This window comes from Aquarana catesbeiana, linkage group LG01 (genome assembly GCF_042186555.1).
Source record: "Aquarana catesbeiana isolate 2022-GZ linkage group LG01, ASM4218655v1, whole genome shotgun sequence".
Taxonomy (NCBI): Eukaryota; Metazoa; Chordata; class Amphibia; order Anura; family Ranidae; genus Aquarana; species Aquarana catesbeiana.
In genome coordinates, this window is record NC_133324.1 from 195,631,365 (window position 1) to 195,645,967 (window position 14,603).

Consider the following 14,603-nt stretch of genomic DNA (forward strand, 5'->3'; position numbering starts at 1 on the left):
TTTCCCTCTGTCTATCCTTATGTGCGAAGCCCTAATTGGATTTTTTGTGGATGCTACCCTTTTACAGTTTGCTAAAGACATGTTAAAAGGAGCTTAATGCTCCACCTTTTGTCTCAAAAGAATACCAAATAATAATATACAATATGTTATTATTCACTATATAAACTTTTTTTTTATGACTATAATAAAGAAGAAAAAGGATTTTTAGCTGTGTATGACGAGTATTATATCAATATGCCATTACTTTTCTGTACAATGTATTACATTTGGAGCTAAATCTGCAAACTTTTGTGTCCATGGAAATTATATCTGCAATAAACATTTGAATAGAGATTATCCTGGCTGCCTTGGAAACACATTTTGTTTATGGAAATTAGTAGGAATTGAGATTTTTACACATCCACTACGGCCCAGTCAATCATTTGAAATAATATGTGACACAGGGTTTGCCTTGGTTACACTATAATTTTTGTCTACATTTGAAAACGTTTCCCGTCTAATTGAAAAGTGAACCTCAGCTTTCATTTCACATTTTACTTATTAGAAATCAAAGTGCCCTAATTTATAATGAGTGCTACAAGTGTTGATTGCTAAAATTGTGGGTACTGACCGCATGTTAAGGGTGCAGCACAGAGTTGCCTATTTTGGATGCCCTTTTACAATAAGTAAGGAGAAGTCTGCCCGTCGTCATTTGTGTCAACTTCTTGTATCTTCTTGAGACTGTCATCTTTGCCTTTGCAACGTGTGCTCAAAATATACGCAGACTCTTACCTACAAAACCACACTTAAAGTAGATCTCACACAATCACTGAAACCTATCAGTGTCAAAGTCAAAAGTTATTTTCAGCGTTTTTAAATTGGTTCTCAAAGTTTTTTTTACCCTTATGCATTCTTCAGTATGCAGCTCTCCCTTTAGCCCTCCGTTATACTCATCTGAGCCTGATCTGGATCCAGCAATGTGCAAGAGAGCAGTGGCTCTCCCGCATTTCTCCCTCCTCACTGACTGAGATGTAGCAGCAGGAGCCATTGGCTTCCACTCCTGTCCAACCACAGCTCTGGACACACAGAACTGACTTGGGAGAGAGCACGCACGTGTGCCCTCCATAACAAGTGGCTTGCTATGGGGGCACTCGGCAAGGGGGAGGGGCGTAGAGCGCCAGCAGGGGACATGAGAAGAGGAGGTTCAGAATGCTCTGTGCAAAACCTTTGCACAGAGCAAGGAAGTGTGAAGTTTTTGTTATTATTAATAATATTTTTTCCCCCTTTATTAACATTTTAAATCTGAATTTCTCCTCAAAATATTACCTGGTGGTCTTGCCATGGAGATCCTTGTTCAAATACTTCTTGTTATGAAATGAAATTTTTTTTGTCCTTGTCTCCTACTTGTTTTCCTGCATTGTCACCTGTGATATGTGATTCCAGTTGAGACTTTGCTGTATGTGGCTATGCTTAAACTCTTTGCAGGGGTATGTTCCACCATTGTCACTACCAGGAAGCCCTCTCAGAGGAATGATGTGTTGCTGCTATTGGAATGTATGTTTGTTGATAAGTCTTTGCTGAAGAAGATCAGCAGCATTGCAAAACAAATATGATGAAGAAAAAGTAAGGCCCCTTTCACACGAAGCGGACTCCGCTTCCACGGAGTCCGCCTCTGTCCGCCGGCTCAGCGGGAGATCAGTCCGTTGATCTCCGCTGAGCAGGCGGATGACAGGTCCCTCTCTGCTCACTGAGCGGGGAGGGGCTTGTCAGGCGCCGCTGCCGCCTATGGAGGGATCGGATGAAAACGGACAGCATGTCCTTTTTCATCAGATCTCACCCGATCTGATCTGCCAGCGACGGACCTGGACGTAGGGCCATCCGTCTGCTTTTAATGGATCGGACCGGGTCGGATGTCAGTGGACATGTCTCCGCTGACATCCGTCGCTCCATAGGCTAACATGGAGCGCCCGTTGACAGGCTGACAGGCGTACCTGAACGGTCCGATCGTGTGAAAGGGGCCTAAAACAGTATTTTCAAGAGAAGATTGCAGTTAATTAAAACCCAGTGTTTTGCAAGTAAATATCATCCCATAAGAAGGGTTTAAGATTACAGTCATGGCCAAAAATATTGGCACCCCTGCATTTTTGCCAGATAATCCACCACTTCACCCAGAAATTTGTTGCATCTACAAATGTTTCTCATGTTTTTTTTCTTTTGTTTGTATTGGTATGACACAAAAACGTCGAGAAACGAAAAGCCATATCTGATACATTCTGATACATTCCACGCATAACTCCAAAAATGGACTGGACAAAATTATTGGCAGCCTCAATTTAATATTTGGTAGCACACCAAATGCAATCAATGGCTTCCTGTAACCATCAATGAGTTTCTTACACCTCTCTACTGGAGTTTTGGACCACTCTTCTTTCGCCAACTGCTCCAGGTCTCTCAGATTGGAAGGGTTCCTTTTCACTACTGCTGTTTTGAGATCTCTCCACAGGTGCTCTATTGGATTTAGATCTAGGCTCATTGCTGGCCAGTCCAGCGCTTTGCCTTAAATAATTTCTGGGTGTTTTTGCTGTGTACTTTGGGGCCATTGTCCTGCTGTAAGACCCATGACCTCTGATGGAGACCCAACTTTCTGACACTGGGTCGTACATTGCACCCCAGAATTCTTTGGTAGTCTTCAGATTTCACAATGCCATGCACGTCCAGACATCCAGTGCCTGAAGCAGCAAGGCAACCCCAAAATATCAGTGAACAACTGTTTTACTTGGTGTCTTGTGGTAAAAGCCAAGGAAGCTTAGACTTCTGTAGTGTATCAGTGCTTTTACTAAACAGAAAAGCTTCACATACAAATGAACAAAACACAATTAGTACAGAATATATCTACAACATGCACAAGCTAATTATCCCCTGTAGCCAAATAAGCATGTACAATATATATGCAATATGTACACTAAACAGTTACTCAACCCCCAATGAGGAAATCATCTTTATGGTCCTTTGCTCAGAGTCCAACTCAAATCTTCTCCAAAGCCCTCCAGATTCCAGCACACATCTTCAACGAGTCCTAAACACCTCCCCCCAACTTCCTATATATATTATCATGTCCTCTGCTTTAGGAGCTAAGCAATCTGACTGGTTTATTTACATATCAATGGGGAGAGCCTAGCTTCTTATAACATGATCCTAAAAATCAAACTATGCAATCTAACAAATAAATATGCTAAAAAAATCACCTAAATATCCATAGCAACACAACCTCCACCATGTTTGACTGTAGGGACTGTATTCTTTTCTTTAAAGGCCTCATTTGTTTTTCTGAAAACAGTGGAATGATGGGCTTTACCAAAAAGATGTAATTTTGTTTCGTCTGTCCACAGAATATTTTGAGAAGGTGCCAATAATTTGGTCCAGTCCATTTTTGGAGTCTTGAGTGGAATGTGTCAGATTTGGCTTTTTGTTTCTCCACGTTTTTGTGTCATACCAATACAAGCAAAATAAATAAACATGAGAATGCCTAAACATTTGTAATTGCAACAATTTTCTGGGCGAAGCGGTGCATTATCTGACAGAAATGCAGGGGTGCAAATATTTTTGGCCATGACTGTATTTTAATCCTGCTGCGACAATAAGATAATGATATTTCTATAGTGTCATTTAAACTCCGCATCTGCTTGCATTTAGGCATCCTCAGGTTACCTGAGCTTAGAGAATAAAAGATTGTGTGTCCAGGATCCGAAACTCTAAACCTGGCTAAGCAAGGCTAAACCCACTTTAAAACAGGAACATCTATGGGCCGGTTCACACAAGAACGCACTGCACTTGTGATCCTCGGGTGTGAGTGTTAACGACACCCCAAATGCAGGTTGCATTTGACTTGCATCAGATTACATAGTACAGTATCATGCGATCTGATTGCTGTGCATTTTTTTAAAGTCGTGCATGCACTACTTTTAGTGCGGTCTGGCATGATTTCAGCCCATTCAAATAGGTGGGCTGAAATTGCACTGCACCCAGATCGCTTGTGAATTCATGGTGTGAACCAGCGTTAAATGCAGGAAAAATCATCTTGCAAGCATCTAATTTGTTTATGCTTCCTAGATAACTTCTCCAGAAAAGCTGATGTGCAAGTGTGAATGTAGCCCAAAGAACAGTTTTGGCACACGGACCCCCATTTTGTGATGGCTGCACCTGCTGTTGCTCAAGATTAGAGATGAACTTGGACACCCTTCAAACTCCTCTCTAGCTGAACTTGTTCTCATCATTCACACCCTGCCGTCCACTTTTTTTGTTTATGTGGGCTGTTGGGTAGGAATGAGCCAGCCCACAGCTCATTGGAGTAAAAGAATGAGTCCGAGTCAAGCTCATCTTTCCCCAAGATGGACAGTGCATTTTGATAAATAGAAATATCATGTCTGAGTATTTATTGCATAGGATACATTCATACTAACATTCCTGCATTTAGGTTATTTAAACTCAGGTTAAATTATTATTATTATTATACAGGATTTATATAGCGCCGACAGTTTACGCAGCGCTTTACAACATTAGGGCAGACAATACAAGTACAATACAATTCAATACAGGAGAAATTATATGGAATGTATATAGAATACAAAATGGGACAGCCGCACACAGTGCAGGTAGCACACAGTGAGATGTGATGATGATCTAATCTTTTTATTGGATTGGCTTGTGATCCTGAGAGAGTGTTGTTTGGGGAAGAAGTTGGTGGACCATCCATACCTGAGGGTCCCTGTGTTGCCAAGGATTTAAAGTGATTGTAAAGGCACAAGATTTTTTACCTTCATGCACTCTGTGCATGAAGGTAAAAAAACCTTCTGTGTGCAGCAGCTCCCCCTGCCCCCCTAATACTTACCCGAGACCCCTCTCGGCCCAGCAATGTCCACAAAAGCCTTGCTTCTCCGGTGACTTGAACACCTGATTGGAGTGTTTTTGACCATTCCTTTGAAAGGGTAAAATCATTATGGTAAGAGGCAGTGTGATCCGGTGAAGGTGATGGTTCTTCCTCTTCTGCACATCATCCCCTGAGCATCTTCAAGCTTTTAATATTTTTCAAAGACTCCTTTGGTGGACTTTTCCCTCCTTTCTGTATTTTATACAATTATTTGCCTGGATAGTATTTTTTTTATGAATGCTTTTGCATTTGTGATAGTCAGTCAGGGCTTTTTTTTTTGCGGGAAAGCGGGGGGAGCGCAGTTCCGGCACCTCTCCCGATGAATGTATGTAATGTCAAGTGGTGCTGGGGTGTGCTGCAGGGTCTGTTGATGCTAGCTGCTGGGGGATCTATTGTCGCTGGAGGTGATCTATTTTTTGCAGGTGAGTATATTGTTGCTGGGAAGGTCTCTTGTTGCCGGTGGGGGATCTATTGTTGCTAGGGGTGGGTCTTATGTTACTGGTGGTCCATTATAGCTGGGGGGTCTATTGTTGCTGGCTGCAGGGGATCTATTTTATGGCTTTTCTTATTATCATTAACAAATTCCATACAAGTTACTTAGCACCACAAATGATACTTGGTTCTGCTGTATTCTCTAAAAACGGGTAGTACTGGGAGATGGGTAGTTGGTGGAACCAAGGGACCAGTGGCGGCTGATGCGGTGATTCCCCCCCCCCCGCGCATGCGCGCAGGAGATGGCCGGGAAGGCAGTGATCAGAGGCCTCTTTACCTTAGGGGGCAGATGACAAGGATCCGGGGTAGGGCTGCTGCTCCTCGCTCCAGCTACCCCTCGCTCCCGGACGAACAGGAAGTGGATCCTGCGCCCCCGAGCCCACCCTTTTTTTTAAAGCCAATTAGAACCAAAAAAACCCATTGAAATCCATGTGTCTCGCGCTCTGCATGTAGATTAGGGGCTGGGCGCATGGATTAGAGGGGTGGTGCCCCTGTGCCGCATATGGACAGGCCGCCACTGCAAGGGATGGTGCTCAAAGGTGGGTAGGGGCAGAGACTAGGGGTGACTTGGATAGGGGGAGTTCCTGCACCTATTCTCTGAGAAAAAAAGCCCTAGTGATAATGATGAGGTCATTTTAGCGCTGCACTGTTTATGTTATATATATATATTGATAGTATACACAAACCTTATGCTTCCCAGATTAAGTTCTCCAGCATTTAGATGAATTTGCCTTTACATGAGTTTTCTTACGTTTACGTGTGTTTGAATGTACTCCTGGACACACAGGCTGCATTTAGAGGAAACAAAATTCGAACAGAAGGTAGCTAAACACAGGTAATCGCTCAGTGTAAATTACACTGTTTAAAATAATGTCATTTATTTAGCGATGTCTTATAAAGGCAGGTTTTTCCATACTATTGTGAATAAAGTCTAAGCCTGAGAATGAAGATTAGAAAAAAAGATTGTGTAAAAATATAACGTACGTATTATATTTGTGGACTTCACTGACAGTTAGCTCTTGTATTTTTCTCTCTTTTCTAAAAAAGCAGGCTTTGTGTACTCGGCTCTGGTCTGATCAATAAATGCTTTTTTAAATGCTTCTTTAAATTACTTTATATCCTCAGTTGATGCATCTAAATTCCACTCAGTGTACCAGTGAATAGAACAAGATAAGATTCTAGCAGGCAGCGAAAGACTGATGAATTCAGCCCCATCAGAATCTCAATTATCCCTCAGAGACCATTTATTTTCCAGATTTGTTATGTGATCTGAGCCTTGGGATTATCACTAGAGGATTTTCATGACCAGCCTAAAAGATACAAATAACTGACATTAGGTTTGAATGGTTTGGAAATTGCTTGGTCTTTGCATTTATGCCTTTTTCTAGATACAAATATAAAATCATAGATTTGATCATGTAAGGCGGGCAAGCTTTGTGAAACACAATCTACTCCTCTGATTTTACTTTAGAAATGTTGAGATAAAGCTCATGGTTGAAGCTTTGCTGAAATGAGTGCGAATGATATTGTACCATGAAAGAGTATCCTGTACACTATGTAGACATAGAAATTGCAGCTCCTCTTATTACAGATCCAAACCCAAACACTAAAATTTCATGTAATTTTAAAAGTTGTTTTTAATCTTTTTTTCTTTTTCTTTTTTTTTTTTTCAATCTTAAGCTTTTACCCAAAAAAATGACCTGATGATCTTGTCATAGAGGTCATTTTTTAGGCATTTGCTCTTATAGGGTGACAAATGTTATCCGTTTGTGCAGCTGCATGGTCACCTGATCACATGCTCCCCCTGGTGGAGGTTACAACAAAGCCGGTGCTGACACATGCATTAGCATGGTCCACCATTGTCACTATGAGGAAGCTGGTCCAGAGCATTGTTTATGATGATCAGTGCTTTAGCAAACTAAACAACATTCAGTTGGGCTTCCTATATTGGAGTTGATTTACTAAAACTGGAGAGTGCAAAAAGTTTGATTGAACATACTAATATATGTATAATACTCAATGGACTTAGGGCTCTGGTTTTATAAAAAATTTGAAGATTGAGTCCTTTCTGTGATGTCTTTGGATTTGCCAACAGAAATTCATCCTCTGCCTCATGTCTTCTGTTCTTTGCAGTCAGGTATCATAGTTTAGATGTGTTGTTTTAAATATTAGTCTAACAATTATTTAATTTTCACATTCTTTCCTGCTTCCCATTGGATTTGTACTTAGTTTGCTGACGTACTCTTTTCAATTCTATTAGGTAAACCGTTAAGTTCTTTCAACTAAGAAAGGATGAGTACCAAGGGACTTTAAGGTACCAATAGAGGTAATTACAAGTTTGTCCCGCCTCCCAGTGAATAAACCTGCTTAAAAGGCCACAGGGAAGTGGCAGGAGGGGATTAATAAACATGAGGCTTGGGAATGTTTTCATATCGGCACGAAAAGCTGCAAGCACCAGTAAATTTGTGTTTTGGGGAGAGGTCTACTTGAGGATGTTGTGCTTTGAGGCACCTATCTCATAAGCTTTTTACTTTCACAAACTTTTTTTTTCTCATTATGTTTTTTGGTTTGCCAGACATGTGTTTTTTTTGTTTTTTTAATTGAAAGCCTATGGCGTGCATAACACACCCAAAAAACTTCACCCGGTGCCAAAAAAATGTGCACACACATAAAGAGTGGTCACTAAAAAGTGCAACAGGTACACAGACGTGCCAATTCCCTGATCCCCGGGACGTTAGGCTCCAGACGGGGACAAAGGTACTTTACAATGGTCTATCTGGCCGAAACCAGACAGACCCCGTTCTCTGGAGGGCCTGCCGAGACAGGACCCACCCAAGTACTAGGTGGGGCTCCCCCGAAGGGAGACCCCTGAGAGAGGGCGACTAAGCCAGAAGGCCATGTCCACCCCTTCCCAAGACTTTCAGGGCTGGCCCGAGGACCCGCATCCTTACTCGCCACACAGTGAGACAAAACCGTGTACAGACATAAAAAAAATATAAAGTGACAAAACATAGGCATCAATCAAAAAATAAAATAAATAAAAGAAAGTGGGGAAGAGATAGTGGAGAGGAGAGTGAAAAAGGTGGCCATTGTGTAAAACAATGACCAGACCCTCCGGCCAGGAATAAAAAATTCCTCTGGTCCCAGCCAAAAGGCCCGGCCAAAGAGGCAGGTGCTAAAAAAGCGTGTTCTATGGTGCAGTGACCGTGGTGCCTCAAATCAAAGTGACTGCCACTCACAGTGATTTTATGGCACCCCTGGACTGCCACTCCAGGGGCACATACTCCATAGGCTTTCAAGACCAACCCTGGCCACCGGCCCGGACCACAGCAGCCCCCACCCCAGGCAGGAAGGCATGGAGTTCTGGAAGCTTGGTGAGAGCCCTTTACCACCAGGCCTCACCGTCGTTCCGTCCCTCCTACCTAATTACATTCGGGAAATACTGGCCGCTCCCGCGGTGGGAGTAAGGGGAGCCAGCGTTCTCTCCCGTATAACTGTCCGGAGCTAGAGCTGCCCCAATCCAGGCCAGAAGGCCAGGGTCCCGACCCTCCGGATCAGACCCTGTGGTTCTCCATCCCCATCAGAAGGCTTCCCTTTCGGCTACGAACTGCTCCGGGTCACCTTTACTCCAGCAGGCTTTGCATAGCAACCGCCATCCCATCTCTAGCTCGCCATAGATCAGGGACGAAAGCAAGCGCCACCTCCTGGAAACTGATAAGAACAGATACTTCACTTAATCTTAACCAAAAGGCCGAGAAGCGAAGTGTGCCTGTTTAATTTTTTTTTTCCATTTTCCAGGTACCTTTCTATAATGAAGTGGAGCCATGGAGTCTCTGACACCTTGGCTATTTTTCAGATCATGGAGACCTAAACTTTTATTTATTTTTACAGTTTTTTGTCTACCTTTTCCTTCCTTAGCAACATTTTTTTTTATTCAAAATTTTCAACATTTTTGATACATACATTGGTTAAAATATGTAGGTACCATAACCAAAAATGTACAGTGTATAGAAATATAAAGTATCATAAGTCTACCTTTTTGTACCAATTTAGGTTATTCACTGACATTGCAAAATTTTAAACAAGAAACTGGAAAAATATCAGTGTTCTAAAACTTTTGATCGTCAGTGTGTGTGTGAGAACTACTTTTTGTAACAAATGTACAATATTTATACATGCTATTTTAATTTTTGGAACTCTACTGATTTATTTGTTCCATGCTTTATAAATGTAAAATTAATTTCCATTTTTTCTTTTTCAGGCAGAACAGAGTTTTAGTGAAGAGGAAGAAGAAAAACTTCAAGCTGCCTTTTCTCTTGACAAACAAAATCTGAAATTAGTCTTAGAGACGATCTCGTTCATTTTAGAACAGGTACAGTTATTCCTCCTTGTCATAAAAGATTTGTTCGAAGTGTATATTATGGGAGACATCAATAGAAAGTCATGCTTCTGCATGTGATTTGCCTGACTTTTTTCCTTTATTGAAGATGTGATTTGCCTGACTTTTTTATGGTTTTGAAAATCATTTAACAAATGTTCTAAATCTAGTGTAGTTTAGTATAGCTGACACAAAGCCATGACCACTTTTTAGACATCTGCTAAGGAAAAGAAACTGGTGCCTTTTTTTTTGGTTTGTTTTAAAAAAAGTATTAAGAAAATCAAAATGAAAGTACAGATAAAAGTCACATGGCGAATATATCGATACAGAAATGTACAGCTGTCATTATTAACTGTCAATCAGACCATAAGCAAGTATACAGTCAGCAGAATGGATTGGGTACAATTTAGTGATACACCCAAATTTCGGCCGTCGAAAATCATCGTCCAAAAACTGTGCGAAAGAAGAAAAGGTTCTGAGAATGGAACCGAAAAGGGGGCGGGGTCTGCCCCGGCTGCTGTCCATTGCGTGGGTGTCATCCTGGCATGCCCCAGTACTCCCCCCCCTCCCTCCCTCCTTCTCCTCTCCCTCCTCCTCACGCAAAGCAGCGATCTCCCTGCGTTACGGAGCTGAATTGTCTGGGCGGCCGCAGTAACAATGTCCCGCCTCCTGTGATAGACAGCACACTGCTCCAATGCCGGCAAATTGAATCAGTGTGACGTATCACAGGAGGCGGGACATTGTTTCTGCGGCCAGGAAATTCAAATCCAGCTTCGTGACACAGCGGGAGATCGCCGCTCTGATCCACACACTGACAAGGCTGCATCTGACAGGCACAGGTAGACTGCATCTGACAGGCACTGGCAGGCTGCATCTGACAGGCACTGGCAGGCTGCATCTGACAGGCACTGACAGGCTGCATCTGAGAGGCACTGACAGGCTGCATCTGACAGGCACTGGTGGGTTGCATCTGACAAGCACTGGCAGGCTGCATCTGACAGGCACTGGTGAGGCTGCATCTGACAGGCACTGGTGAGGCTGCATCTGACAGGCACTGATGAGGCTGCATTTGATGCACACGGGTGAGGCTGCATTGATCTCTTGTATCTTTTGTGTCTGCATTCTCTGACCATCTCCTGTATCAAGTCTGTTAGAGGTGCACCAAATTGAAATTTTGCTAATACTATTAGCAGTGTGTTTATGTAAGAGACTGCAGACATGATACAAGGGATGGTCAAAGACTGAGGACATGATACAAGAGATGGTCAGAGACTGAGGACTGCATTTTCCTTGAGCTTTTCTTGCACTAAAAGTGCCAATAATGGGCAACAATAAACTCACAATAATTACAATTTATGATATTAAATAAAAAGTAGAATATAATACAATTATATATAAAAAATATAAATATTTTTTAAAAACTGTCATTTTCGGTTTTCAGCAAAGTGCATCCTGCATTTTCGGTTTCGGCATCAAAACTTCTATTCGGTGCACCCCTAGTACAATTATCCAACTGAAAAAATTATTAGCCGATCATGTGAGTAGGAAGGAGGATATGCTATATAAAAAGAGAAAAGTGAGGGGTGTCAGAACTGGTCCTGATAACTTTAAAGTCAATTAGTACAGAGCAATACTGCAGCATTATAAAGTACAACATTCAAGGTTGGGAAGTATCATCAGCCATTAAATTCAGGTTAGTAGGGGTGGATTTAAAAGCAAACCAACAGGCCCATACTTTGCTGAAATTGGGGAAAAAATTGAGACGGAAGTGATCGGTTTTTAGAAGACATTTTTTAATCATGGGGATGTGCTTCTGTTTCTAAAATATAGGAATGAGGGACTTAGCGTTAAATAAGTGTGGGTTGTTTGAACGCTTTTATAGGCCTATTGATTCGCTGGTACGATGAAATAAGACGGTCCAGGGAGCATTATGGACTGTTATAAATTACAATACAGCAGATCAGTAAGAGCATAATACTGGACAGTGCCACCATATATGAGCGTGGGTCACATTCATACCGCACTGGGGAACATATGACGGAATTTACCAGGAGTATACAGTAATCCTAATGTGTGATCGGTTTGTAGTTAAACCCCCTCCATTTTGGAAGATATGAAAGATACATGCACATTGGTGCCTTTTAAAGAAATCCTTTAATGGAAGAAATATGTAGGCTGCCATTGCTGACTTTTTGTTTGGAATTTCAAGCCGATTAACTGAAACAATCAATCAATAAATCAGTGAGCAATCAGGAGTTATAAATTTACTCTGACATCCTTGATTGTATACTTGTTGCAGTTATTGAAGCCATATGCATCCAGCATAACTCACTTTTTCAGAAGGAGATCAGCAATTGCTTCATCTTTATCTCTTTGAGTACAGGATTTCTCTTCAATAACATACACACTGGGAAGTATCACAAATGTACTCCGTTCTTTTTGTTTCCCCTCAAATCACATTGTGAGAGTAGCAGAACCCCCCATATCTCTTTGAGTTTGACATCTCCCTCTGCATCTATTCTGGTCATTTTTGTCACAATGTTTTTGAAAATAAAGAAACTGAATAAAAAGGCTTTTTTTTTTTTCTTCACAATATTTTTTTTTTCATGTCACCAGTACAGTACAGCATCATCATATGACTGATGTGCCGGTTATCAGGGTGACCATGTCAATTTATTATTATTTAAAAAAAATGTTTTTTACTTTTTTTTACATCCAGTCATCAGAGTAGTTCAGTGTCACCATAGTAACACTGTACTTTTCTGGGGATTGTGAGGGGGGGGGGGGGTGATCAGAATTTTCTTTTACATTTTGTTTGTTATATTGAATAGCGTTGTAACAACAACGTTTTCAACTTTCATGAATGGGTTAACCATTTATGACAGCTGTGATCACTAGTGATCTGTGATTGGCTACAGCTAATCACATGGTAAGGGTGCTGTGATTGGCCCAGATACCATGTGATAGCTGTGGGCCAATCACAGCATAGGCAACATAGCTATTATGAATACTTTCATTTATAACAGGTTTGTTGACATTGTGATCATGTGATTGCATAGCGATCACATGAACACTGGGCATCGAGTACCGGATCTGAAATCCATTCAGCGGATATGTTCAGCGGACAGAGTGGTCCTGGGGGGGGGGATTGCAGGCAACCCAGTGCAGTATGTAATTGTGCCTGCATGTACCGACCTGTTGCAGTATATGTATTGTGGCGGGTCGGCAAGTGGTTTGATATTCAGGTTAACTATCCCATAAAATATGCAGGGCAAAGTATTAGGTTCATGTAACAGCCACCATTCTCAGCTGCACATGCACTAGTGCTGGTATATGGGTAAAAGGAGTGTTACATGCCTCCTATACTTATTTATTTTTATTCCTGGTGACAAAATGCAACGGGAGGTATTGTAGGGAAGGTGAGTATGTATGGCTGGGGAGGGCAGCATTAAAACCCCTTTGACACTGGGACGCTTTAGCGCTGGAAATAGCCTTTGCTAAGCGCCTGAAAACCACCTCCCATTCATTCCAATGTGTCTTTTCACACTGGGCGGTGCACTTGTGGGACTTTCCGAAAAGTCCTGCAAGCAGCATCTTTGGGGCAGGTTGGGAGCGCTGCATTTAGCGCTCCCAAAACGCCCTGCCCAATGGAATGAAAAAAACGTTTTGAAAGCGCTGCAAAACGGGAGTTTTTAACTCTTTTTTTGGGGATAAAAGTGCCCCGCTAGCGATTGAAAAGCGGTGCAAAAGCACTGCTTAAACGGTGCTAAAGCCTCGCTAAAACGATTGGCGCTTTAGAGCAAACGGCCAGCACTTTCAGTGTGAAAGCAGTCTTAAAGTGTGCCTAAATTCAGCAGAAATGTAATTCAGTGCAGCTTACCAGTCCTTAGAGGTGGTGGTTACATTCGTTTCATTGTTTCCTTTTGTTCAGGCTTTTTGCCTTTATTGTCACCCAGCAATCCAGTGACAGGGTGACAACACTCAATCACTGCATCTGTGGAGTAGCAGCATTGTCATCTTGGGACAGGAAGTAAATTAGGACCACAGAATGCCTCCACCTCTCCTCATCTCTTTAACATTGAGGGGGGATGGTGTTCTGTAGTTAAAGTGCATCTAAAACACCACTTTTTTATTTTTTTTTAAATTCAGATTGAATGGGTACAGGGGAGATTTTCTGCTGCCCGAGTCCCCGCTGGTGAGATTCCCCCTTCTACGTGTCTTGGTGATCACTGTCGCCAACACAGAAAAGGAATAGGAACTACAAAATCTAAAAATTGTCATCTGGAACATATGCTGAGAAATCTTCCAGAGTTGACAAATGTTGCCTTGACAGATATCTAAGATGGGCAGACCCTCACTTTTAGGAAGCTTCCTTTCATTCTCTGTTGGATCTCCAGAACAGGAAGTGAAGGAAGATAACCCTAGTGATACACAGGCTGCAACCAAACCAATAGGAGTTTTAAGATCCCCTGCTTTATCTACAACCAAAACAAACGTTTGGCTTTAATAAGAACTTGGACAGGGCTTGGTAAAACTGAGATTTCAGTGCAACGTTGTCACTTCACTGCAGGGCATAACAAGCTTACTGAATTTCTGGCAGGATTAATAGGTATTCTTTGCACTTATCAAACAGTTACTGTATAGCCTCGGTATACTAAAACATTTTCATTGGTATATTTAACAGACAAAAAGGGAGCAATAGGAGAAGTTCAATATTAGGGTTTGCTTACAGCACTGTATACTTTTAGTCACTTTGTTGCCTTGCACTACATGGGCAAAGTACAGTTTCACCTTAAGTCCGTTATACTCTTTAGTTCTATTTGGATG

General features: G+C 41.9%; 1 protein-coding gene and 1 pseudogene across 4 annotated transcripts in view; one reads left to right on the plus strand and one right to left on the minus strand.

The window, feature by feature from the left end:
• The window catches only part of COMMD10 (COMM domain containing 10), a 583,600-nt gene that overhangs the window by 39,364 nt on the left and 529,633 nt on the right, over nt 1-14,603 (plus strand). For all 4 annotated transcript variants that reach the window (XM_073624653.1, XM_073624655.1, XM_073624654.1 and 1 more), the window contains exon 3: nt 9,660-9,770. In XM_073624653.1, coding sequence (XP_073480754.1) covers nt 9,660-9,770 — 111 coding nt within the window. The remainder of the gene's footprint in view (nt 1-9,659; nt 9,771-14,603) is intronic.
• On the minus strand, nt 9,030-9,161 carry LOC141124481 (U2 spliceosomal RNA; annotated as a pseudogene).